General features: G+C 38.5%; 1 protein-coding gene and 1 long non-coding RNA gene across 2 annotated transcripts; one reads left to right on the forward strand and one right to left on the reverse strand.

Moving 5' to 3' along the window:
- Window positions 1-89: 89 nt before the first annotated feature.
- Window positions 90-2,057, forward strand: LOC311085020. The gene is made up of 3 exons (XR_014606709.1): window positions 90-809; window positions 1,347-1,510; window positions 1,679-2,057. It is a non-coding gene; the product is annotated as an uncharacterized lncRNA (long non-coding RNA).
- Window positions 2,058-2,930: 873 nt separating this feature from the next.
- On the reverse strand, window positions 2,931-23,400 carry aspm (assembly factor for spindle microtubules). The gene is made up of 30 exons (XM_084117399.1): window positions 23,025-23,400; window positions 22,221-22,364; window positions 19,873-21,325; window positions 19,656-19,724; window positions 19,471-19,572; window positions 19,236-19,382; window positions 18,886-19,122; window positions 18,089-18,156; window positions 17,821-17,962; window positions 17,573-17,703; window positions 16,866-17,041; window positions 16,519-16,664; window positions 16,328-16,413; window positions 15,149-15,361; window positions 14,761-14,965; window positions 14,478-14,626; window positions 13,894-14,022; window positions 13,602-13,796; window positions 8,326-13,116; window positions 8,068-8,217; window positions 7,674-7,840; window positions 7,425-7,584; window positions 6,627-6,836; window positions 6,275-6,424; window positions 5,455-5,646; window positions 4,963-5,155; window positions 4,727-4,881; window positions 4,414-4,590; window positions 3,426-3,598; window positions 2,931-3,338 (listed from the first exon to the last, which is right to left on the reverse strand). The coding sequence occupies exons 1-30, from the start codon at window positions 23,313-23,315 to the stop codon at window positions 3,236-3,238; spliced, it is 10,704 nt and encodes a 3,567-aa protein (XP_083973525.1). The 5' UTR covers window positions 23,316-23,400; the 3' UTR covers window positions 2,931-3,235.
- Between the last annotated feature and the right edge of the window lie 866 nt (window positions 23,401-24,266).

Consider the following 24,266-nt stretch of genomic DNA (forward strand, 5'->3'; position numbering starts at 1 on the left):
ATGTTTTACAGCTTAAAATGAAATGTAAGATATTTCTCTTTCTTCAATTAATGATCATGGATGTCTCAACAAAAGGTAACACACTGAAACACAAATTAAACATTCCTTACTATCTTGTAAACAAATAATAATGATATGCATGTCTGATTACAGTGATTGTTGCTTTTTCAATTAGAGCTCATGTACAATAAATCCCTAAATATAAAATATGAGTGTTACGCTAATAGCGCAATAGTCACTTTCTGAAGTAACTAGTTACTTTTATAATTTGTAACTGAGTAACTAATTTAGTTACTTTTTGGAAGAAGTAACTAACTGTAACTAATTACTTTTTAAAAGTAACTTGCCCAACACTGCTTCTAAATACAACAGAGAACAACATAAAAATAGAGTGATTGCCAGATATTGAGGGTCAGTTCAAACCTGGACACAAGTTAATAGTTTCATGGACAAGGGCTGAAATTAAAAGGACAGAGAGAAATCACCTGTCAATCAAATAGAGAATGGAGCAGCCCGTTTCCTAAAGACATAGAAAGTAAGAGCTTTTGATTGGACCAAGATTTGTTTTGATGTGGAGGCCAGGGACACTAAACTGACCAGATTTTTCTGTGTTTCTTGTTTCTGTTTAGAGGTATGTGTTGCAAACCTCACAGGGAAAATTATCATAGAGTCTGAAGTTGCAATCATACCTGGACACACATTAAATCTTGCATGATGGACAAGGTCTGATTTTGAGAGGACGGAGAGAAATAACGTGCCTGTCAAACGGAGTGGTTCATTTCTGAAATGTGAAACTAAGGCCACATAGGGTAAAAGCTTATAAATATAACTTGTGTAAAGTGCTAATAACTTATCTTTATATTAAGAGAGGAAACCCAAGGTCTAGCTAGGACCAAGGAACAGGACTCTGTTTGACTCTGAAGAAGACGCATGGGCGTCGAAACGTTAGTCGTTATTTATCAGTAATAAATTATTTAAAACGTTGTGTGCTCCGGTCCTGTTCCTTGGTCCTAGCTAGACCTTGGGTTTCCTCTCTTGATTTTTGCGTCCTGTTCCGTGAGCACCAACCAGGCTGAAGCGCAAGTGACTCCTTTCTATTATCTTTATATTAGATGTGCCTTCTCATATTAACATTAGAGACTTGAACAAAACGTTAACCCTTGTACCAACTTTTAGCAATCAGCGTTTCAACACAGGTCATTAGGGTCATTTTTTTTAAAAAGCCAATATTTTGAGATTATAAAAATATAATAATATTCTTGACAATATTGAGATTCATTAATGAAGCGTTGGCTGAGTGAATACGGTCAAACAAAAATAAAGAGATGTCTTTGTTTTGCCTTCAGTGAGAACTGAATGTGGGCCACCACCACACCAGGAAAATGCAGATACAATAGAAATACCAAAAAATGAATACAGTTATGGGGAGAAAGTTGAAAGTTCACAATGGAAGGCTCCCCCTACTTGACCTGTGTGCAAGGCGAATGGAAAGGATATTCTACGTGTTTAAGTATGTATGGACATGCTACACCATTTTTACCAAAGATGTGTGTAGCTTTCAAACCTCTCACAGCATTACGTTTTGTACATTTGTTGTTTTATCTTAATCTTGTAGTCGAAGTAGGTTGTGCTGATTAATCAATGGATGTATATTGTGACAGTGAGATGTTTGTTTCAGAGCCTTGTTCAGTGATGGTGGAGGAAATGGATAAAAGAGGTATAGAGCTGCGATGGCGTGGACGGGAAACGATCACCACATGAGGACATGATCTCCTTTTCATGTCAGAAAGGCAAATACTTAAAAGACGTAACTACCTTAAGACAAATGTGTAAACATGGAGTGATGCCTCTGCCTCGGTGTGCATAACATCTACACTCTGCTGGAGACAAAGTTTGTTAATCTGCCAAAATAATAAACAAAAAATCCAAAAGCACTGATAAAATAATTAACATTACACTACTTGTGTGTTAATATATGTTGAGTTAGATGGTGTTTGGTACACCCTATCAAAGCTGTATGTCACTGCAACTTAATGTGGCAAATAAAACGTTTGCATAAACATTTTCCCTTTTGTCTTTAATTAGCCTATTATTTATTTCACCTTGTCTAATGCCTGTCCGTGTCATGTTTAGGATTCGGATTCAGATGACATTCGAGTTACGTTGCACGAGCGCCCACTAATGGCGGAACTCGTGCATACGATTTAATTAGAACATACTAAGCCCTTGATAACTCAACTGATTTATTTAAACCCCTTTTACTTATAAATTTGTTTTATGCACCATTATATATGCATAGAAGGTGTTAGAGAAAATCTATAAAATCCTATAGGTATATCTTTTGGAGAAAAATAAAATTACACAAATGAAAAAATATCAATAGTATAAACTTTGACAGTCTGTGAACTTTGTAGCTACAAGTATGCGATTAAATCTCAACATATACACAATCATGCATATATCATACACTAGAGTTAAGCACGATTTGCTGACGTCCCAATCAAGCTGACTTTTGGGATATAGAGATTTTTTGAAGTGTACATTGGAGTAGACTCGCTCCCTCAGTCAAAAGGGGATCAGAGGGGAAGAGGGACATAAACTTACCCCACCCACTTGACAAAGTGGAACACACTTCAAAAAGGTGACAGAAATTCCCCCAATGGGAAGTATTTAGGGAAGTTCATGAGTATTGTTGGAGAAACAGGTTCCCTTGGATCTGTGTCACAATGGGAAAGGAAAAGGCTATCGCAACTTCAGTATTAATTTTTATATATATATATATATATATATATATATATATATATATATATAAAAAACACTACACACCTGTAGTGTGTGTTTTCAAAAGTAGGGCCAATACTATCCTAATATTTTACTCTCACATTCTAATCTTATAGACCGTTATTTCAGTCAAATATGGCACCAGGACATATGAAAAGCTGTGGTTATTTTTAATGTTCAAATACAGCACATTAAAAGATATAAATTCCGAACTGAACTTCTTTTATTTACAGCATCTCAAAGCAAACATGTGCCATCTTACAGCACAGCCCCTAAAATGTACAAAGAAAAGTCATCATCCACAATATTTAGAGATAAAACAAAGCAATAAAAATATATACACAATAAAAAATAAACACAATATTTACAAAGCCAACAGGGTGCACTATTTTGAGCAACAATGAAACACTTTGGCGGCACACAAGTTTATAACTTTTTTCTTGCTGCAATATTTTCAAGGCACAAGGGCCAGAGCGTTGGCAAGCATCTGAATAGCGCAAAGAGGATCCACGATGTCCTTCATTTTGTCACGCCGTAGAACCCAGTCTGGAGCAAACCTGAGGGGAATAAAAAGATTGGTGGGATCAGTATCTTACAACACAAATTAAGCCAAAAAGCTTTACAGATAGCAGACAACTGCATACCTGCTCACTGGTTTTGACTTCCGTGGGGTGGCTTGGAGGAGGAAACTTCCATTGAGAGACGAGTTCATTTTCTGTTTGACTTTGTTTCTCTCAGCATCCATTTTGCACTTTCGAAGTGTGAGTCGGCAGATGCTACGAATGCGATCCGAAACTTTGGGAAGCTTTCGGACCTCCTGTTTGAAAAGAGATGATATTGAGCAAGCTTTCATGACAATTTTCATGAAATTTACTAAGGAATGGTCTAAGTTCAATACAAGTTAAGCATACTTAACTTTTTTTCAGCTTTTTTTTTTTTTTTTTTTTTACTTTGTTTAAGCTGAGCTTAAATTTTTTGGAACCCATTTCCAATTATTATTATTTTTGACTTCTTGTTAAATGTTTATCTGACTATTTTGAGTGGTCAGCAGGGTTTTGGAGCTTTTGAAATCCCCTCTTGTTATTCACCTTATTGCATGCGTAATTATGCTTTAATCTTCGGACTGCTGTCCGAAGATTAAAGGCCCAGGACTTACATAACGGCCCAGGACTTACATAACCGCAAGATTGCTGCTGGAGTGGAAGGTACACTTGCTTACAAATTGCTGAACCTAAAAAGTAACTATTTAGCAAATGACACCTACGAACTTTGCCTAAATATAGGAATTTTATGACCTATGCACTGCATACACATCTCCACTCCTTCGATTCTGGCTTTTTAACTGTTCTCAATTGCGCTCTATGGGTGAGCAGGCCTTTTCTTTTGCTCGAAAACTTTGGAATTCTCTTCACTTTTAGATTAGACATGCTGAATCTTTTAGTGTTTTTAAATCTTCTCTTAAAACAAATTGTTTTATGGCTAGCTTATGTGATTTGTATGTTTTATTTTGTCTTTTCCTATTTCAGTGTATTTTATTTGAACTTTGTAAAGCGCTTTTGAGAAGCAACTTTTAAAGCCCCTATATATATAAAAAAAGTTTATTATTATAATTATTATTAAGAAAACACCCACCATTGCTCTTCTTTCATCCTGGACCAAGAGAACCAAGAGAAAACAAGTTTTGGTGAAGATGCAGCCACCTTTTTCTGCAACCTTGTTTCCAGCTTTCTCCCGGTAGATATGCAGAAGATCCAGGAGGGTTTCTACAGAGTTGTCCACATCATAAACTGCATCATTGGTTCTGTTGTACTGAAAAATATGAAGAAAAAAAAAAAAATCTGAATTTGCTGAGCAAATATTGCAATATGCAGTTAATAAATCAGCATATTAGGTAATTGATACAAATTTGTAATTAATTAACAGCCCTAATTATGAGGCAACATACTTTTGATAGGTTGAGAAGAACTTGAATGGATAATGTGATGATCTCCATTGAAGGAACACTTCGGTTGCAGCTCCTTATCAAAGTGAAGATGGTGTGAGTCGCTCCACTTTCAACAAGACGTTCACAGCACTCTGGTGAAAGTCTGGTGGCAGTTTCTTTAACCATAAAGAGATAACGTTGGTTAACATTTTATGAAACAACCTATCCATCTCCAATCTTTAAAAACCAGGTCTTACCTAAATGTTTTAAGGCTGCAAGAATGTAAGCATAATTCTGAAGTCCAAGAAGGTAGCTCAACGCTGTTGTAGTTTTGTTACACAGCTTGTCCTCTTCCTTCACCCTTCGATTTACTTCCCCGAGACGTCGCCTTATGGAAACGACTTTGCTTGTGTCATGATGTTTTCTTGAACAATGACCCCTCCAGAGTGCCTTAAAACAGTTAATCACATTGCAAGAGTTCAAAACACTTTCATTGTATGAAAAAGACCAACATCGCCCTGTGTTCTAAAGAAGAAAGTAAGTTAAACTAGTTTGGAAAAACCAGTAAATGATGAGTAAAATACAAAATGTTCCATTTTAAGTGACATTATCCATTTAAAATACTTGTTTTTTTAGTCATCCAATCTAGTAATACTAATCTAGCATCAAGTATTCAATGTGTTATAAAATGTACATGCATTACGTATCAAGTTTTTTCTTTGTACACCATTTAATTTAAGACACCATACCTGTGCCTTCATTATTCCACGTTGTAGCTTTTCCTTGCGACGTCTAAGGAGGAGCTTCCTGACTGCACACTGGATAGCACCGGCAGCCTGGTTGCGGCGATGTAACCAAGTTCTCACTGCCCTCTGGGTCTTGATGATGTCTTCTCGGTCTTTAAGATATCTCTTTCTCTGCAGCTTTGCCTTAAAACATTGCTAGAAAGTTGGGGAGAGGAAGAGAAAATGCAGTTAAATTAAGAGTATTTATATTAGGCTAAATGTTAAATAAGCTAGTGGCTAACCTTCTATTGCATGATGTTACCTCTGCCTAATAAATCCAATTTACTTTTGTTAAAGCAATTTACCCAAGTTTATGATGCATATAAAACAGCAAAAAAAAATGGTTAATGAAGCATGCGTGATTCTTGGTCATGCTAAATCTTATTAGTGACTTTAAAACCAGTGGACATGTGGAGGATGCATATATTTTTGTGAGAAATGTTCTCCAGAGTATTATGTAAGTTGTGTTGAAGGGGTAAATGTAATTTTACTGCATTTAGTATTGAAAAATGTGTTTTATTGAAGGAATTACATGCGTTTGTTCCAGTCAATAGGGGCTTTTGCACTCGAGGAACCTTTACATAGTTCCAAGAAATAATGGTGGAAGTACCCGCTTTTTGGCGTGTTCGCACTACAGGAACTGGAACGATTTTAGTTCTGGAAACGCCTTTAGGGGAACTAAATTAGCTTCTACTTCAGAGTAGGGTCTAACCCAGCACAACAGGAACTACCCCAATGTAATCAAGAAATTATTTCCTTTTAACATGTAGAGGAATAAATGTACCTGGATGTATAGGACCGAAGAGATTTTCTTCTTGGCTGATGTAAGAGCCCAGTGCGCTCGCACAGCTCTCTGAATCCGTACTGCGCAGAGATGATGGTAAACGGCAGCTGTGAAACGATGCCGTCTTGCAGCACAAGCCATTTCTTTTACCTATAAAGGGAACAAGTTAATACTCAAACTTTTAGTAACTTTTAGCAAATTCAGTCCACCTCAATTGATTCAAGAAACTTTGAATCAGGGATGGGCATTAAGTAATCTACTCCATCTAGCTGGTTGCAGAACGAGTACTTCAATAGTCAATTACTTGTGCACAACCTTAGTAATAACATTACTTGTACATATGTCGACTTACCCGTTGTCTTGCAAGCCAACCACGCCACATAGCTTGAAGATAAACAGCGGCATTGTGTCGTCGTCTTAGATTTTCTTCCTCAACTCTGGCAAGCTGCAAGACTCGGAAACGCCGCTGTAGAATTAAGACAGCAGCTCTCTGTTGGTGATACCGTCGTCTTTGGGTAAAGCCTCTGAAAGCTGATTGTATCTTCACAGCAGCTGTTATTTGCTGTAATAAAGATTAGTGATGATTTAAAAGAGTTGGTAGACAAAAATATTTTATGTTGAGATACTATTGTGAACAATAGGATAGTTTCTATAGCTTCATTGGTTCTTTGGAAGTCAAAGTAAAACTTAAATAGGGCAATTGACCCAATTTAAAATAAATATATAAAGTCAAGGCCGAACAGACCAAAAGAAATGCTTGGCAACACAAGCAAAATTACACAATATAATGTCAACAACCCCTGATTAATAAAAATGGACTTTGAAAACAGTTTCCCAGAATCTTTATATTTACAAATGGTAAACTTTAGTCAGTGTGTATTTACTGAGTTATTTCATCATTGCACAAGTCTATTTTGCTTACCGGAATTTACACAAACTGGTTGCAAAACAGCATGATATTTAAAGCACAAATTCTCAGAAATCAAAACTTTACTTGTGTGTAATGCTACATTGCTACAATGCTTTACTTGCGTGACTGCTTGTTTGTGACCAAGCACAGATAAATTGCACCCTTAAGGACAGAAACATTTATTATATAGGAGTGGGTAATATGTTTATTCCCAGATTTTCCCATAAAGAGAAAAGTTACCTTTTGAAGGGAATCTCTCACTCTCTGACCTCTCCATAACGCCTGAATGTATATCACAGATTTTCTAAACCTCAGGAAGTCAACACGCTGTTCTCTGGCAATCAGAGTTTCCCTCCATCTTTTTTGAATGACTTGGACACTGTGCTGTACAGCTAGGAATCTTGGAAGGGAGGACAAATAGTCATGTTGTGACTCCTTGTGACAATTTACAAGCAGAAGCGAAGAATAAAATATCCTTTAATTTTATACCTTGCACGTTGACGTCTTGCTTGTATACACTGTCGAATTGTTGCAACTGCAGCTTGTATTAAGATGTAGTTTCGTCTAGCCAGGCATCCTCGGAACCAGGACTGAATTTTCAGGGCGGCCTGTGTTTGCAAGGCACGTCGCCTTGTTTGATAAGCCCGGAATGCTTTCTGATGTTAACCAGAGACAAACCAAACAAACTTAAATCCATTATCAAATAGAAACATGAGCAGAAAAACAAAAGTGTGCAAGAAATAAAAACAGAAGCTTGAGAGCAGAAGCAAGGTTTTTGCAAGACCAGGGTAACAGGAGTTCAGGGAAAATTTTCAGAGAGAGAGAGAAAAAAAAAAAAAAGAAAAAAAAGTCAAATGTGACTTTAGGGTTGTTGCATGCTTACTTGTACCACAACAGCAGACTTGCGCAGCTGAAGAAACTGTGCACGCTCTCTCTGGCAAAGATGGAAACTTCTGTAATGCTTCTGTATAACCAAAACAGATTCCTTGAGTTGCTGAAACCTGCGTCTCTCAATCATCCCTCGATAATGAGCCTGTTTGAGGGCAAGAAATAAAAAGCCTTCTGATCACTTCTGTTGAATTTCCAAAGTTAATCAAGTTGAAATAAAGGACAAGACAGAATACAACTGCATAGTGATTACCTGAATTTTGATGGCACTTGCCCTCAATCTCTGAAATCTTCTGTACTCAATGTGTCCACGTACTCTGGCCTGAAGGATCTTTATATTTTGGAGAGTCTTCAGGTAACTGCACCTCTGTTCCTTTGTTGCCCTATGAGCTCTGTAACGCTTTTGGAGTATAACTGCTGCAGCCTGCAATCTACGGTATCTTCTCTGGGCCACAAACATTCTGTAATGAGCTTGCAATTTCAGGACACTTGAGCGGAGTGTCACGTAGTGCTTGCGGTGCATGTGCATGCGCACCAAAGACTGAATCTTGATCGCAGCTTGTCGTCTTTTTGTAAGCCTCCTTGCCAGCATTCCTCGCAAGGCAGATTGCAAGGTGAGCGTAGCTTGCCTAAGAGCAACAAAGCCATTCCGATCTTTCTGGACCAGTTTACGTGATCTGTACCACTTCTGGATGAGCACTGCGCTTGCTTGCATCCTAGCATGCTGAACTCTGGCACAATGGCCTCTGTATGCAGACTGAATAACAATTGCTGCAGCCTTTGCTTTCATGAAATGCTGTCTTTGGACAGACATCCTGAGGTAGGACTGGATGGTTCTTGCAGCCTTGGTCCGTCTGGCCAATTCTCTTCCCTTCATCCCTCTGAAAGACTTCTGCAGGCATACAGCAGCATTCCTCACCTGCTGGTATCTATTCAAATGCTCGTCTCGAAGTTTCAAAGCTCTGTACCTCTGCTGGAGAACCCTGGCTGCCCATCGCTGTCTCTTAAAAGCTGACCTTTGCTGATACATGCGGAAACCAGCCTGTATGATGATGGACGCTTCTTGTTTTTCTGCTAAATGTCTCCTGAAAGAGTGTCCTCGAAAAGCTGCTTGAATGACTACAGCTGACTTTCTCAAACGTAGATAGTTCTCCCGATCTGCTCTAGCCTGGATGTATGACCTGTAATAGCTCTGGATAATGATAGCTGATAGCCTCATGGCCTGGTACTTAACCATTTCTTTGTGCCTTCTAAAATAAGACTGAATCAAGACAGCTGCTTGACGCTGTAGTAGTAGTTTCCTCCGAACTCTAAGACCTCTATAACATGCTTGCAGAACAAGTGCACCTTGACGCATTTCAAGAAAGCTCTTTCTCTGCTGTTTCGCTGCATTTACGGCACGAAACCTTTGCTGAATGGCAATGGCAGCGCATTTCATGGCTAAATACCTCTTACGAGCACTATAAGCTCTGAAGGTCGCCTGAACATTGGTGGCAGCCTGATGCATTTGCTTCAAAGTCTGTCTGGACTTCATGCCACGATAAGCTGCTTGCAGAATCAAAGCAGCATTTCTCTGTTTCTGTAGTGCTGCCACCTCTTGCCTCATCATTTTGTTAGCTCTGAAATGTTGCTGAACAGTACAGACTGCCCTACGAAGTCGCTGGAAGCGCAACTTGAAGATGTGCTTTCTCACATGGGACTGAATGATTGTTGCAGCTTCTTGCTCTCTCCGGACCTGTCGCCGGACCTGCATTCCCCTGAAAGTTGCCTGGATTGCAACAACAGCCTGGCGTTTAGCAAAATAATCTCTCCGAACACGTCTAGCTATCAAAATGGATCGATAGCGTCGTTGACAGAATTCTACAGCTGCTCGGATGGACAAAAAGCGTTTCCTTTGTTTGTAGGTAAGGTACTTCCTTTGAATGACAGTGGCAGCAAAATGCATTCTAGCAATATCGCGGCGTGCACGATTTCCTCTGTAAATGGCCTGAATTGTGGTTGTGCTACGCCGCAGCTTTAAAAAGTTATCTCTTGCCTCTTTTCTCAGTAAATGGCACCTGTATTGCCTTTGTATGACCGACGAAGCCAGTTTCATTGCTTGGAATGGCACTCTAGTTCTGTACATTTTGTACATTGCCTGAATCACAGTGGCTGCTTCATGCTTTCTATCGATTTCTTTCCTTAGTCTCATCCCTCGGTACACAGACTGCAAAGTGATGGCAGCTGCTCGCAAGGAGCAATACCTTTTACGTTGTTCCCTTGCACTTACAATTGCTCTGTACTGTTGCTGAATACAGATGGTGGCATTTCTGAGAGCAAGGTAATCACGACGTTGCTTGTACGCTCTATACGTCTTCTGGATAACTTTTGCAGATTTGTGCCTTTCTGCAATCTCCTTTCTTGCCATCATTCCACGGAAAGCTGACTGGATACATATGGCAGCTGTTTTTATGGCTCCATATTGCTTCATAACAGCATTTTTAGTCATCATTGCCCTGAATCGCCGCTGTAAAACTGATGCGGCCCACTGTTGTCTCTGGTACTTTTTGAGTTGGGAATGTCCACGGAAATGTGCCTGAATCACTGTAGCAGCTTGGTGCGATTTTCGTAAGTAGTTGCGAACTTTCATTCCTCTGCATGCTGACTGAATAACTACAGCAGCATTCTTCCGCTTCTGTAGTGCTGCCACCTCTTGCCTCATCATTTTGTTAGCTCTGAAATGTTGCTGAACAGTACAGACTGCCCAACGAAGTCTCTGGAAGCGCAACTTGAAGATGTGCTTTCTCACATGGGACTGAATGATTGTTGCAGCTTCTTGCTCTCTCCGGACCTGTCGCCGGACCTGCATTCCCCTGAAAGTTGCCTGGATTGCAACAACAGCCTGGCGTTTAGCAAAATAATCTCTCCGAACACGTCTAGCTATCAAAATGGATTGATAGCGTCGTTGACAGAATTCTACAGCTGCTCGGATGGACAAAAAGTGTTTCCTTTGTTTGTGGGTAAGGTACTTCCTTTGAATGACCGTGGCAGCAAAATGCATTCTAGCAATATCTCGCCGTGCACGATTTCCTCTGTAAATAGCCTGAATTGCGGTTGCGCTTTGCCGCAGCTTTAAAAAGTTATCTCTTGCCTCTTTTCTCAGTAAATGGCACCTGTATTGCCTTTGTATGACCGACGAAGCCAGTTTCATTGCTTGGAATGGCACTCTAGTTCTGTACATTTTGTACATTGCCTGAATCACAGTGGCCGCTTCATGCTTTCTATCGATTTCTTTCCTTAGTCTCATCCCTCGGTACACAGACTGCAAAGTGATGGCAGCTGCTCGCAAGGAGCAATACCTTTTACGTTGTTCCCTTGCACTTACAATTGCTCTGTACTGTTGCTGAATACAGATGGTGGCATTTCTGAGAGCAAGGTAATCACGACGTTGCTTGTACGCTCTATACGTCTTCTGGATAACTTTTGCAGATTTGTGCCTTTCTGCAATCTCCTTTCTTACCATCATTCCACGGAAAGCTGACTGGATACATATGGCAGCTGTTTTTACGGCTCCATATTGCTTCATAACAGCATTTTTAGTCATCATTGCCCTGAATCGCCGCTGTAAAACTGATGCGGCCCACTGTTGTCTCTGGTACTTTTTGAGTTGGGAATGTCCACGGAAATGTGCCTGAATCACTGTAGCAGCTTGGCGCGATTTTCGTAAGTAGTTGCGAACTTTCATTCCTCTGCATGCTGACTGAATAACTAAAGCAGCATTTTTCATTTGCAAGTAGCTAGCTTGAATGCATTTGCTAACTTTGTAGGCTCTGTATTGCTGCTGTATGATGATAGCAGCGCACTTCGCAGCAATAAAGGCAATACGTACTTTATGCATTCGGAATTGAGCTTGAATGATAGTAGCGGCTTGATGCTCCCGTCTCAGATTTTGTCTCACTTTGGACCCCCGATATATGGCCTGTAGAGTCACAGTCACCTGCCTCAAATGGACGAAATGGCTTCTTTGCAACCGTCCAAGTACAAAAACGCGATGGTGTCGCTGAATGACAACAGCAGCACGTTTTTGAGCTAAAAACTGCTGGCGGCAACTATGTGCTCTTATCACAGACTGAATCAAAGTTGCTGCTTTGTTTTTCTTCTGCAGTTCTTGCCTTACTCTCTTGCCACGATAAGCACTCTGTAGCACGATGACTGCTCTTTTAATTTCAGTGTATTCCAAGTACACTTTCTGTCCATCTCTGAAGGCTCTGTACCATCTTTGAATGACTATGACAGCGCGTTTCATTTCCAAAAACCGTGTCTGTGCCGCATATCTACGATAGTTTGACTGAATGATTGTGGCAAATCTGTGGAGTTGACTGATCTTCTTCCGCTCAGCTCGTCCTCGCCACATTGCTTGAAATGTCACTGAAGCGGATTTAAGAGCCATATACTCTTGTCGTAACTTTTCTCCAAATGCTTTAGCTCTGTATCTCTGTTGCAGAACAATGGCTGATCTTTTAAAACACAAAAAGTGCCTTTGAGCCATAAACCGCCTGAAAGCAGTTTGAATCAGAAGTGCAGCTTGGTGGCGGTGAGCCACAGATCTACGGACCTTCCATCCACGGAAAGCTGCTTGTAGAGCCAGAACTGCCGATTTAATCTCAAAAAACCTCTTCTGATCTGCTTTCCTTTGCACGCAGGCTCGGAACCACCTCTGAATCAAGACTGCATTTCGCTCCATTTTAGATATCTGTTGTCTGACAAGGTAGGCCCTGAATGCACTCTGAATGACAATTGAAGCATCGTGCCTTTTCTTTAAAGCCTGAAACTTGCATCTTTGAAGGTGACCTCGGAACCATGCTTGAACACAGACTGCTTTCCTTTTCATATCCAGGTACTGGGTTTTACAACGCTGCATTCTGTACCATGCTTGAATGCGCAAGGCTGCAGTGTTTTTTTCCAGAACTTTTTTTGTATGCCATTTATGGAAAGCTGCTTGGATAACACAGGCAGCACAGTTTTTCTTCTGGAGACTTTGAACCCTCCAAGCTTTGTATGTTTTCTGTGAAGAAAATGCAAATTAAGATTAGAAATATAACCATAATTAAATACTAATAATCAGAGGTGGGGGATATGGCAAAAATATCGCGATTCTTTTCAGGAATATCATGTTTCACGATTTTATCACAATTGTTTTTCATGTTGGTTTTACTATTTTTCAAGTTACCAAGCTTATGTCCCTAATTTAAAAACAAAGCCTTACAAGCTAACAAAATATAAAATAAAATAAAAGAATGGCAGACATTTAAACCAAAGTGGTGAAGATAAAAATCTGTCATATTTTCTTTGTTATTAAAAAATAAGAACAAAGATATACAAATATAACATAATATACAAATGAAATAAACAGTGCTTTATTTTTTCAGCCACAGTATGCGTTTTTAACAGCATTCAAGAAAGAAATTAAATGAACAAACATAAAATTAACATACTACATATACTTTTATAAGATAAGCAAAAGTACTTACGGCATAATCCCGAACATACCTGAATTACAGTTGCAGCTGCATTTTGAAGAGCAAAATATCTCTCTTTTTTCAGTACTCTCAATTTTTCCCGTGCACTGTATCCTCTCCAGAATGTTTGGATCTTGATGGCTGCCTTATTCTGTCGTATCATTCTTCTTCTCAAGATGAACTTCCGCACAATGGCTTGGATTTTAGTGGCAGCCAGGTTTTTTTGCTGTGCATGAAGATCATAATCAATTTAAGGCAAAAAAAAAATCTAAGCATATCAAAGTTCCAAGCAGCTTGACATGGTAGATAATTTATACTCTTACCTGAATAAGCTCAATGTCCTTCTGTAACTTGTATCTCCGCCATGCACCCTGGATGACACGGGCTGCTCTTGTTTCATTGCGGAGATCCAAAAGACGTGCACAAAGGAAGGAGAGGTAACAAGTGACAACCTGTGGGGGGAATAAGCAAATCACAGTTGCTTTAAATATACATATGGAAGGTATTTCTACTCAACCTCAAAGTTTAATCAACTAGTAAGTTTTGCTAATAACCTAACAAGCTAAATGTTAAAAGATTGCCAATGCCATCTCGATTCAAACACCCATGCGATTTTATTCCTAAATGACAACAATTTGGATATGGTCTATTAAACTTTTGACAAGTACAATCACAGCGGAACATTCAAATCTGCGTTGGCACAGCAGCAGAGCCAGAGTGTTTCATTCTTCAAAACTAATTTTAGTTTCATCCAAACTAAAATTAAAGCAATGACATTTTTTTCAGCATTTTGTTTAGTTGTCTACTCTAAATCAAGGCAGAATTGTGATCTACATTTTAAACAAAAATCATGAGTCTCAATTTATCTAGAATGCAGCTCTAGTGGACAGGGATAAAATGTTTTTACCTTTTCATTCGGAATAGTGTTGGACATATCCTCTGGATTTATCATAGCAGGCACCCCTCCAAGATATGACACGGCAGTGTTCACCAAATGAAAGTTACATCTTTCATTCTCAAGCAGCTCTCTGTAATCCACTGACAGGGATTCTGAACCTAAGGCAAAAAACAAACAGTTAATGACATTTACAGTGATAAACTGTACAAACTACTAAACTATTGTAGGATTAGTTCACCTAAAAGTAATAATTGTGTGATTTGCTCAAAAAAAATAAAAAAAAAATATGTACCAGTTTGTATTGTGGGCAAATTTTCAAAAGAGCAGTCCGAGTCACTTGAGGAGTTATTGAGCTCCAGTCTGCCGCGATGGCCACATTCTATGGTCTGCGTTGTTCTCTGTTGTATCTCCTCTGCAGGAAGATGAGCAGGATGGTAATGATGAATGAGGTAGCACAGGATACGGCCATCTGAGAATGACACCGTGAAGTTTTCAGCCTGCAAAAATAATGGAGGAGAGATATAGTTCAAACAAGGATCCTTTGCAGGTTATCATACAAACTTTTTCAGGAGAATTATTACACCTTTTTCAGCAATACTTGATTCCAAAAAGACAAAATATGGGTTTGGAACAACATAACAGTGAATACATGAGCAAACAATTTCTGTAATGTGACTTACCTTTAAATTGTAGAACTCAGAAACAGCATTGACCCAGTCGAGAAGAAGTGTCACCTTCTGGCTGGGATGTTCAAATGCTTGCCTTGCCTTCATTCTTGTCACGGCAACACCTTTGTTAGCCATTATTGAAGCCAGTTTCTGTTTCGTTCTCCAGGTTTTCCTGAGGAAACTGATTTCCTCTTTGAGCTGATTCTCATCAAGTAGCACTTCCACCTATGACAAAAGTTTCATAATATTTAAAGGGGGGGGGATGGGGTGAAATGCTATTTCATGCATACTGAGTTTTTTACACTGTTTAAGAGATATGGATTCCCATGCTAAACATGGACCAAGTTTCAAAAATTAAATTGTAAGTTTGAAGTGCCAAAAATACTCCTTCCAGTTTGTCACAAGTTTCGGAAAGTTTTTTTCGAGTATGGGCCTGTGTGACGTCAGATGGGGCGGAATTTCCTTATACGGGTCCTAAGGGCACTTCTCCCGGAAGGGCGCGCGTGCACCCGCAGACCAGAGCGAGAGAGCGAAAGCAGTACGCCCATCAACGTTCCCTGCATTTCGACGATGATTGTTTTATAAACAAGGCCCAGTTCGACGCCGGATTTGCAGATCGTCTAACGTTAATTCTTAGGATGGAGCAGTCCCAACGATAAAGGTTCACGGTCGTGCGTTTTGAAACCGCAGGCGGTGAGTAAAACTGCTTCAAAATGTCTGTGTGTTGTTAGCTATCGGCGCGTAAGCACAGCAAGTAAACAACATGATCACGTATAGTTAATGTATCTATGGAGCATGCGATGTATGGTGTGTGTGTGTTTAAATACATGTGTTTAGGAGGCCACTGTAGGTGTCTGTTTGTTTATTGAAACTGCGCGTGATTCTTTAGCTCCGCCCACACAGCACGCCTCCAGCCGCTCGGGTTTTTCCGTAAAGACTCGGTACAGCCTATCTTTCTTTTATAAATATAATAAAACTAAAGACTTTTTGGAGATATGAAGGATGCAATACTACTCTATAGGTACTCAAGATTAACATGAGATTGACTGAAACAGTGTTTCACCCCCCCTTTAAGGAAATACACATTAAATGCATACAACTTCAGAAGATAAACATGAGTATCAGTTATCCTAATGATTTATCACAAAAATTGTGCTAGACAATATGATGGTACACAGCCCAGGTCAGTACCTGGAAGGCAAATATGATTTTCCACAGGAGGTTTAGGGTCTTTTCCCTGTGTCCATCCACAATGTCTCTGGAGTCAATGTTCGCTCCTTCAAGAAAATTGAGGACAAATTTAGTGCTTTGTCCAGATTATGAAGTGTTTCATAAAGAATTACTAGACATTTATCATCAAGGAACAGAGATTAATCACTCACCACGCTCATCTTTAAGGTCAACACCTTTGTCTTTCAGAACCTGTAGTGCAACATCAACATTGTGCACTTTCTGCAGGCGGCTAATAGCAGGTATCCGCAGCTTTCTAGATAAAGTCCAGTCCAGATTAAAGAGCTCCATGACACGCCTGAAAATTAATAAAGAAACATTAAGTCAAGATATATTTATATAACATAGGAATTTGGAAGCTTTTTTTTTTTTTAATGTCAATTCTAAACATTGGCTAGGATCACAACAGCTATGACACTTTATTCTGATTCTTGAACAATAAACATGCCAAAATGATTTAAAAAAATAAATAAAAAATAAAAAAATAAAAAAAACATACACCAAACGAATGCCACATCTCAGGTCAACAGCAAGATTCTTCACAGCAAAGTTGAACTCATCCAGAGGAGTCTGAACATGGGATACTGCTAGGCCCAAGTGGCTGAGGTGCCGTGACAAAATGCCTTCACCACTGAGGAAGTCGCGTGAGAACGCCAGTAGCAGATCTTTGCTTGACTGCAGGGGAATAAAAAATGCAGCATGATCATATCCATGTTTAATATTGGCCAAAAACATTTAAAATGTCCACTTCATCTATAATATTTGGACACTTTAACATCTTTAACAAGAACATGTGGAAATCAAAACATCCTCAGTCAGAGCAAGGGTTTAAACTTCTTTTTTGTTTATTTAAAACATACCGATGTAGTCTCCTGTTGGTTTATAAATGACAGCACTATGCTATGGTATTTTATGAATTCTTTATTGTTTAAATATATGTGCAGCCTTAGAAAACCATCTAATAATGCAGTTCATGGATACTCGCCCATGGAATGCGCCACTTCTGGAATTTAATTTAAACCGATATTGAATCGTGACAACCCAACAACACTAATCATCATATAATGAATGTCACTTCAGTTCTACATTCTGAGTATGAATTATCATATGCAGTAAAAGACAGAACAATATAATGCAAGCACAAAAGGTTTTGCCACAAACTCAACTCATGCTGATATCATGCTAATATCATGAGACACCACACACCTTAAATTCAGCATCCATGCAGAACAAACAAGGATCATGTTCGATCAGTCTGGATTCTTTGGCTTTATCCAGAAAGCAGACCAGCAGTATTAGTTTCTTTAGAGTGAAGCAGGAGAGTGCCTCCTGATGGCCTGATGAGGAAAAAAAAAGAAAAAAAGAACCTGTTATTATAGACACTATCTACAACAATAAAATAGAAAAAAGTTCACACAAAAGAAGAAGAAAAAAACTTAGTGAAATTAAATTACCATCTTTGTACAAATTGGGCACTTTAGCATGCCTGAACTCAGCGGCTATGTCTGGGTTCCACAGCAGACGTCCAAGAATAAACATGGCCAGTCCCATGACATCACTGTTGCTTTCAAGTGATATTAGCTCTCCAAAGATTGTCTGAAACAAGGATTGGGCAAAAGATGTGGCATACATGAAATCATAATATAGCTAATGACTTCAAATTTTGATATTTTCAGCAAGCAAACTAATTAAAATTATCCTTTAACAAACAAAAATAAATACCTCAAGTCCGATTCTTAGCCAAAGTGGATTGTATGATATCAGCCAGTTAAGAACTTTCTGACGCTCACCTGAGAAATGAAAATAAAAGGTGAAAAATAAGATTAACAAGGAAGAAACTTAAGCCCACTAAAACATTAAAAATACTTTTAACATAAGAGTGACACCAGCTGTAAAGAACATCAAGCACCCCAAAGGAAAAAAATGCATAATATATTATACCATTCAAAAGGGTCAGTAAGATTTTAATTACCAGTAATAATTTTACACAGCAAGGACAGATTGATCAAAAGTGACAAAGTGATAAAACAAAAGATTTCTATTTAAAACAAATGCTGTTCTTTTAAACTTTCTATTCAAAGAATCCTGAAAGACTTGTAGTTGGACAATAGTGTGGCCTAGTGGAAAAAAAGGGTTGTGAACCACTCTGATAAGATATCATCTCGGCTCACTCGGGGAACAGGTGCACTTCACTGCAGTGATGGACAGAGCCATCTTTCATCATTCGACTGTTTGGATTTCATGTGATTTCTCATTGTGGTGGTGATATTATGATAACTCAGTTTCACTAATTAATTTGACCAAAAGTAATTCCATTTTGTAAGATCCAAACTTTTTGAGGCAGACGATGACATTGTGATCAAATACAATCAATTTGTTAACACATTCCACAGCGCCACCCAGTGCATTTTATTATAACTGGGAGTTTTAGTGCTTGGGATTTATTAACAGTATTTACAGCCAGCAAAGCAACGTAGTAAAATTCATTTTTCGAATAATAATTACAGATTATCTCATACCTATGTCCTTCCAGAGATGCCTGTCCTTTCGCACAAGGAGCCTCTTGGCTTCTACTTCCAGCTCCAGTCTCTGGATGGCCTTCACCATGGTGTCTGACGTAAATAGCTTGCAAGCTGCTCGCCGAAGGCGGTTTAGCCGTTGACGGGCTGTGTAAGTTCTAAAAGACAACTCTTCTTTTGTTGGTGCTTTGGGTATGTTGAATTTGTCATTCCCCATAGTCAAGGACAAGGCATTCACTAAGAAGAAACAATAAGAGAAAGCCGTTACAAGATTGCAGCTGAAATTAATTTAACTTAAAATGACAACGCAAAACTCATAGGATACAAAGAACTAAAACAAAAGCACCCACCTTTGGTAACTTCAGTTGCAACTTTGAAGTCATCAGGAGTGAGAACATAATTCATCCACCAGGTAAAGCCTCGCTCCTGCTTTTCAATCCATCGCTCATCATAAAACATGTTCTTTGCAGCAAATGGCATAGGGTGCCTTGGTATGGCTGTCAAGATTGTAAAACTTCAGCAACTATGCCACTTAAAAACACACACACACACAAAAAAATATATATAAATGCAGTAAAAACATACCCATCTGTGTCGGCTTCATGAAGGTCAGTTTGGCCTGCGCCACAGCCACTATCCTCGCAGGCTTTCGAGTCGAACTGCTCAGTGACTTCACAGACTGTCCATCTGCATCAGTGAAACATTTATAATGGTATCATTGATCATACTAAACATGCATGACAAGTTAAAGTATTTCAAGAATGTTTTACCTTTTGGAGTTGTTTTTGATAAGGATTTCTTAGCTTGAGGTTTTGTGAACTTTCTGGAGCTTGGTGGAGCTTTACGGAAAAAGAGGTTTTATTTAAAACATTCTCAACTCGTAGAACGTCCAAACATCTCAAATAATGTACCAGTATGTCTCTTACATACTAGATTCATCACCTACATGTCCTATGAAATGCATGAAGACGAGTAAACTTGACTTACCTATAGCTTTTCGTTGCTGTCCAGATGTGGACCTTGAAGTGAACGTTCTTTCTTGGCTTGGTTTCTTAAGCTCTGTCGCATGTGCCGGAACATGACGCTTTTTCGCTTGGACGTTTGACATATCTTCTGAGTGACCTCGCAAAAACTCATCACTTTTTCTCTTTTTACTCTGCACAGATGTCCAGGATTGTACAGGAAACTGGTCCTGAGAAAGACCTGGTTGCACGTTTTCAGACACGTTTCCGGCTGCCAAATCCGGACCACTTGACGGACTGCTAATGCTACTAACAGAGGGCAGAACTATAGGTTGCATAGAGGACAAATGCTGTTCAGGAGAGGATCCATATGAGGTCAGCCTCACTTTTGCAGCCGGCATTGAAGTTACGGGAAATTTGGACTCTAGTGCCACATCTGGACTTGAATCTAAGCTAATGACAGGTGGTGTGGAGATGCTGTCAGGAGAACTTGTGTTAGATTCTGCATTACTAGGTTCTGAGAGCTCCATGGTCTTCTCCAAGAGCCTTCGCCTGGAGGTTTTCTTCTTACGCAAGCCAGGACTCTTGACAGAGGCTTCTGCTTTGCTTTTGGTCACTGTGGTAGAATTCACAGGAAACTTCTTGGGACCATCAAGAACAAGGGTGTCATCAACTTTATTCGTCTTGGTCACTGTGGCGGTGCTAAAAGGAAATGCCTTGAGCCTAAATACATCGTGATTTGATTCAACGCCCATGACTTGGTTGGGTTTCACACAGAAAGTCAACCTTGGGTGAGCCACTTCAACTGGTGGCGAAATGACAGCAGTCGCTCTGAATGATGTTACTGGATTCGTTTTTTCAGACTCAAGAGAATCAGAAAAATCAAAGCTTGAGCAAGCATTAGGTGGGCTCACCGCACACGATAGATCTGATCCTATTACATCCAGAGCATCTTTTACAGACAGAGAAGGTTTCTCCAGCTCTCGACTTTCATCTCGCACATTTTGTCCAATCACGGGAAGTGGACTCTGAAAGCATGGGTTTCCAAACCTCTCTGGAGTGCTAGCAGGAGAGAGCGTTTTATTCAAAAGCCTTTTCATTTCTTTGCTCTCTGGTTTACGTGAACAAGGCACATTCTTTTTACCAGGTGTTTCAAACAATCTCTCTGCTGGTACTAAGACGACCACTGGCGAGTTTCTTTGCAAATGCACATCATCAAAATTTTCTGTTACAAAAGCCAGTTTTGACATCTCAGGAGTGGAGGATGGCGCATTTGCCCTAGTGCCACTGGAACCATAGGCAGACCGTTCATGATTCAATGGTGACAATGGGTTGGATGTTCTCTCTTTTCTGTATTGTGACTGGCGAGACACATGAAATGTCTTATTTGCAGCCTTTATTGGCATTGAAGCCACTTTCTTCCCTTTTGAGGGTGCCGGGATCCCCTTCTTGGATTTAATTGAATCCCATAGGGTTTTCTGAAAAAAAAAAAGTGTTTTGCATGTACTCAAATTATACCAAAAACACTAAATAAATAAATATATATAAATAAAATTTTAAAAAATTATAAAACATAGGCTATACAGTACTGGTCAAAAGTTTGGAAACATTATTTTTAAATGTTGAAAGAAGTACAAGTCTCTTATGCTCATCAAGGCTGCATTTATTTGGTCAAAAATACAGAAAAAAAAACAAAAAAAAACAAAAAAACAGTAATATTGTGAAATATTATTACAATTTCAAATAATGGTTTTCTATTTATTAAAATATAATTTATTTCTGAGATGCAAAGCTGAATTTTCCTCAGCCATTACTCCAGTCTTCAGTGTCACATGATCCTTCAGAAATCATTCTAATATCATTCTAATATGCTGATTTATCATCAATGTTGGAAACAGTTGTGCTGCTTAATATTTTTCTATAACCTGTGATACTTTTTTCAGGATTCTTTGAAGAATAAAAAGTTAAAAAAGAAGAGCATCTTTTAAAAAAAAATTTGAAATCTTTTGTAACAATATACACTACCGTTTAAATAAAATAATCAATGAACTGTTTCCAACATTGATAATAATAACGGAGTACCAATCCAGCATATTAGAATGATTTCTGAAGGATCATGTTACACTAAAGACTAGAGTAATGGCTGATGAAACTTCAGCTTTGCATCACAGAATTAAATTATATTTTTAAGTAAATTAAAATAAAATAAAAACATTATTATAAATTGTAATATTTCACATTATTACTGTTTTTTTTCTGCATTTTTGATCAAATAAATGCAGCCTTGATGAGCATAAGATACTTCTATCAAAAACATTAAAAATAGTAATGTTTCCAAACTTTTGACCGGTCTTGTATAAACACACAAATTACCTTTTTCTTTTTTGTCGCCTCTGCTTTCCCAAGCAATATCGCTTGATGTTTGACAATACCATTTGCAACAAAGCTGAGGAGTTCTCGAACTCCACCTTCTTCAACTGGTGTCCAAGTGACTGTTAAAATAATGCTGTCCTCAGGCTGAAAAATAGAGAATGCACTTTAAACTTACTTACTCTCATGCCGTTCCAAACATGGATGGCATTCTTTGGTGGAGCTCAAATGGAAATATTTAGCCAAATGTTCATGCAGCCCTTTTCTATACAATGAAAGTGTATAGGGACTGGAGCGGTCAAGCTCCAAATTTGTTTTACAAAAAGCAGCATAAGAAAAGGTCCATTTATATGATAGCTTTGTGTGAAGAACAAAATCTTTTCCAAGTCATAGTCTTCTCTGCACAGATAAGCTCAACATTTGCATATTTAAATGCAGTGTGTCAAGATGTCAAATAAGGTTTCACATCCAATAACGCCAAATTTCGTTGTTCCTCGTGTGTTTTGAAATTAATTAGCCTACAACACACCAATCTTGAATTTGCACAAATAGTGTGAATAAAGGCTTTAATTCAGTTCTGTTTTCCACAGAAAATTTGCTTCAAAAGACTAGCTATACATTACGGAGTCATATAACTTACAATACATTTATGGTAACGTTACTTTTTCAGTTATTTTGCTTTACCATAACTGCAATATGCACCAAATTTCATTACCACATTTAACGTTAGTTCACAAATATTCTTCCCAAAATGTTGTCTAGCTGGGGAGCTCACTAGGTTTTGACACAAAGCTTGTTTACTCTTACCTGTATGGTAAAAGACGCCTGATCAACAGAAAAGCCTTTGGATGCTGGAATTTTCTCCACTATGACTGTCGTTGTTGCATCCTCGGTAGGATTTTCAATTCGTAAAGGCAAAGATTTTGATGATCCCAACTTGATCGTCCCAAATGACATAAAAGGGGACCTAGAAAACTGAAGCAAACTCAGCACGGGGATTGAAGTGTTGTTTTCCTTGCCAGGTTTATCGCGACTGCAATGAGAATCAAATGTTGGACTGAAGTCCAAACACTCCGCTTTCGCGATTTTAAAAGACATGTTTAACTCAAATAAATGCACGGCGATTCGATAAATCCATGTATCATTGATGCTCACCAACACTAAGTGCCGTTTAAAACCAGTATGCGTAGTCGCACGTTTGAATTTGAGTACAAACCAGACAGCCAATCAGATCGTTGCAGCGGATGGAATTGTCCAATCACTGGAGAGAAAAGCAAACTCGAACCAATCAAAGTTCTAGGATTCCTTTAAAAATCTGTACACACGCCCACAATGCAGGAAGATGCTGGATGCACATTGCTGTGTAATTCAAACACTGCCTCTCATGACTTGACTTGCCATTTGTTGCATGATTAAAGTTGATAGTGTAAAGACGTGAGCCCTAACGTTACATGTTTTTTTTTGTTGCGTTTACGCCCTTGTCCACAGCAAGTATGTTTGCGAAATAAGATACTCAAAATGAAACAATTTTACGAGAATACAAACTTATTTGCAGCAGCTATTTTAGTGTTACAATGTGGTCTGTTTACATTTTGTTTGACATTTTCCTTAGCTTTAGTGATTTTTTTATTTTTATTTTATTTATTTATATCAATTTAACATTTAAACTGGAGATGTATTCTAATTTATATATCATATGCAAATGAATCCTATATAATGTAGTATGCATGTTATTATGTTTATTTACTTTTTAGGAGTAACCTATGGAAGTGTAGAACTCCAATGTGATTTTTAATTTATTCTTGTTATTATATGAATTTCCTGTTTATCATTTTTTTTAACAATTCAAAAATAATCTTCATAATTTCTTTATATTTTTCTTAATATTCAAGTATTATTATTTTTATAGTGCCACCATTCTTTCACACAAAAAATGAGATATAAAAAAATAATTGAAAATTGTGTTACAAACCACAAAAGTATTTAAATGACAGATTCAACAACAACAACAAAAATCACTTTGCAGTTCATGGCTTGGAAGTCAAATGA

The sequence above is a fragment of the Abramis brama genome (assembly GCF_963993115.1).
Source record: "Abramis brama genome assembly, chromosome: 6".
NCBI lineage: Eukaryota > Metazoa > Chordata > Actinopteri > Cypriniformes > Leuciscidae > Abramis > Abramis brama.